This window comes from Atta cephalotes (assembly GCF_000143395.1).
Source record: "Atta cephalotes unplaced genomic scaffold scaffold00065, whole genome shotgun sequence".
In the NCBI taxonomy this organism is placed as follows: Eukaryota; Metazoa; Arthropoda; class Insecta; order Hymenoptera; family Formicidae; genus Atta; species Atta cephalotes.
The window spans coordinates 546,681-549,120 of record NW_012130129.1 but is presented as its reverse complement, the minus strand read 5'-3'; the positions used below and the strand labels follow the sequence as shown (position 1 = coordinate 549,120).

Genomic DNA, 2,440 nt, shown 5'->3' with positions numbered 1-2,440 from the left:
AAGAAAGATTAAAACGATCCGCTGCCAAATTTATACAACAATGCATACTTATATGAAACAACTCGAAGAGAATTACGAATCGATCATTTATCTCGTCGCTTACGTTATAAAGGAAATTTGCTAAGGTTAATGACGTCGCGAAAATAAAAATTTTGGAAAGAAGTCTTCCTGCGGAGAGTCGAGCCGTCGAGTCTGATTCAAAAGATCATGCGTTCTTGAAGAATGCTCGCGAGACTCTCCTGATTCAGCGGCTGAACCGAATGGAAGGATGTTTCATCCGGTGTTCTGACTGCCTATGGATATATTCGGCCGTTGCAACGGCGGCGGCAGCGGAAGCACGGTAGCCGGAAACGGTGCTGGCTCAGTAAGAACGTCCAGTAACGAATCCGTGGGTGGTGGCGGCACGTCAAGCGGTACCAGCGAGAGCGGCAGCAGTGCAAGCGGCAGGATGCAGTTGACAGGAGCATCGGCTCCTGGCGCGGCCGCTTCGCCAGAGTCGGGCGTCTCTCCGTTGACCGACGCCTACACCAAGATGACTAGTGATATCCTTGCTGAGAGAACTCTGGGTGACTTTGTCAGCGAACATCCCGGCGAGTTAGTTAGAACAGGTAATTGAATGACGATAATACTTCCGCAAATAGAGATTAGCAAGGATTATAGAAATTTTGTATGTGTGCGTATAAAACCTTTGCGACTTGTAGATAGAGTAATGTACATTTAGCATAAGTAATATCAGCCATCTTGTAGCTAATAAGATCATATGAACATTTTGATTATAGGCTCGCCGCATTTGGTTTGTACCGTTCTACCCGCACACTGGAGGTCTAATAAAACTCTTCCGGTGGCTTTCAAAGTTGTAGCTCTCGGCGAAGTAGGCGACGGTACCTTGGTGACTGTACGCGCTGGCAATGATGAGAATTGTTGTGCCGAGCTTAGAAATTCGACGGCTTTGATGAAGAATCAAGTCGCCAAGTTTAACGATTTGAGGTTCGTCGGCAGAAGCGGAAGAGGTGAGTCCTTTGTCTTCTCTGCTATTTCTTTCGAATAAAAAGTTTTCACCGATGAGAATCTGTAGCCTTTGAATGGATAATTCATTGCAACGAAACGAGGGATGAAAGTCGGACGACATTTTCTTGTCCTACTTTCCTCTTCATTCATAAAACTCCAAAGTTCCTTAGTCTTTGCTTGGAGCGTGTCGCCCTTCGTCTTTTATGCCGGAAGAAAATGCCGGAGGGGTAAAACACCGACGGCGGAAACCCCTTCAAAGAATTCGTTTACACCGCGTAGTAAGGGTAGGTCGTGGACGTCTTGAGACAACCCTCGTTTTTCCTTGGCTCTTCGAGGAAAAGTCTTACGTCTTCGCTCCATTCTAGGGGTTGGCTCCTCACGTCGAGAAAACCTTGGGGTGGGTAATGGCTTTTATTTGTCCGCATCACTGTGCGACCTTCTCACTTTGCCGCCCAACTTCGTTGAGGAAAGGGCGAAATGAGAGGGACCGAGTATCGTTCGAAGAAGCCGCCGACGTCGACTGGGGTGGGTGATATTAATTGAGGTTTCAGTTGAGTTTTAATTAACGTTATTAGAGCCGGTATTTCGTTTAACTGCGTCTTTTGAACTCATGCTAAAGCCTTTTGATTAATGTAATTTAAAATAATTGTATGTGCAATCCGACCTACTTCGAATGATTTTCATAAAGTTATTTGATTTACGACTTAATGTTAATTACGACTTATTTTAAATATTACGCGATAGATGAATCAATAAGCAATCTTAATTTTTTAATACGAATTTGGATCGATAAGAATAAATTTAATAAAATAAATTTAATAAAATAAGAGAATTTCTATATTCGATCAAAGCGGATCTTAGCTTAAATGTGAATTTATACATATTTGATTCTTTGCTAACCGTGCATTGACGTTTTTATTTCGGTCTTGAAACGCATGAATAAAATCAAAATAATAATATCATTTATTGACGAACAATTTAATAATTTTTGCTAATAAGTATTTTTATAAGAATATTTGTGTTATTAAATATTAATGAGAATTTTAAATTTGCAAATAATTTTATTATTTGGCAAATATTCCTCAGTTAGGAAGGAAATATTTTTCGCAACAAAACGAAAAATATTGTTTTCCTGATTAAGACAATATTTGAACTTGGAACTTTCGACTTTTTAAGACAGACGTCATGTTAATTCGACTACCGAGAGCAATCTTAATTTTGTTCTCAAAAGTTAAGATATATTAAGATTACTTATCGATACATTTATTAATTTTTTAACATTATTGATAAAATTACCATAGAAATATATATATATATATATATATATATATATATATATAATAAANAAAATAATTAGTATAGTTAGTTAGTATATAGTAATTAATTAATTAATAAATAATACGTACCTAATAATATATTAGTTAGTTAGGTT

General features: G+C 38.3%; 1 protein-coding gene across 1 annotated transcript in view; it reads left to right on the top strand.

Annotated features, from left to right (window-relative positions):
* Positions 1-295: 295 nt before the first annotated feature.
* The window catches only part of LOC105623832 (runt-related transcription factor 1-like), a 16,016-nt gene continuing 13,871 nt past the window's right edge, over positions 296-2,440 (top strand). The window contains exons 1-2 of the mRNA XM_012205207.1: positions 296-608; positions 780-1,010. Of these exons, the coding sequence (XP_012060597.1) occupies positions 296-608; positions 780-1,010 (544 nt within the window). The remainder of the gene's footprint in view (positions 609-779; positions 1,011-2,440) is intronic.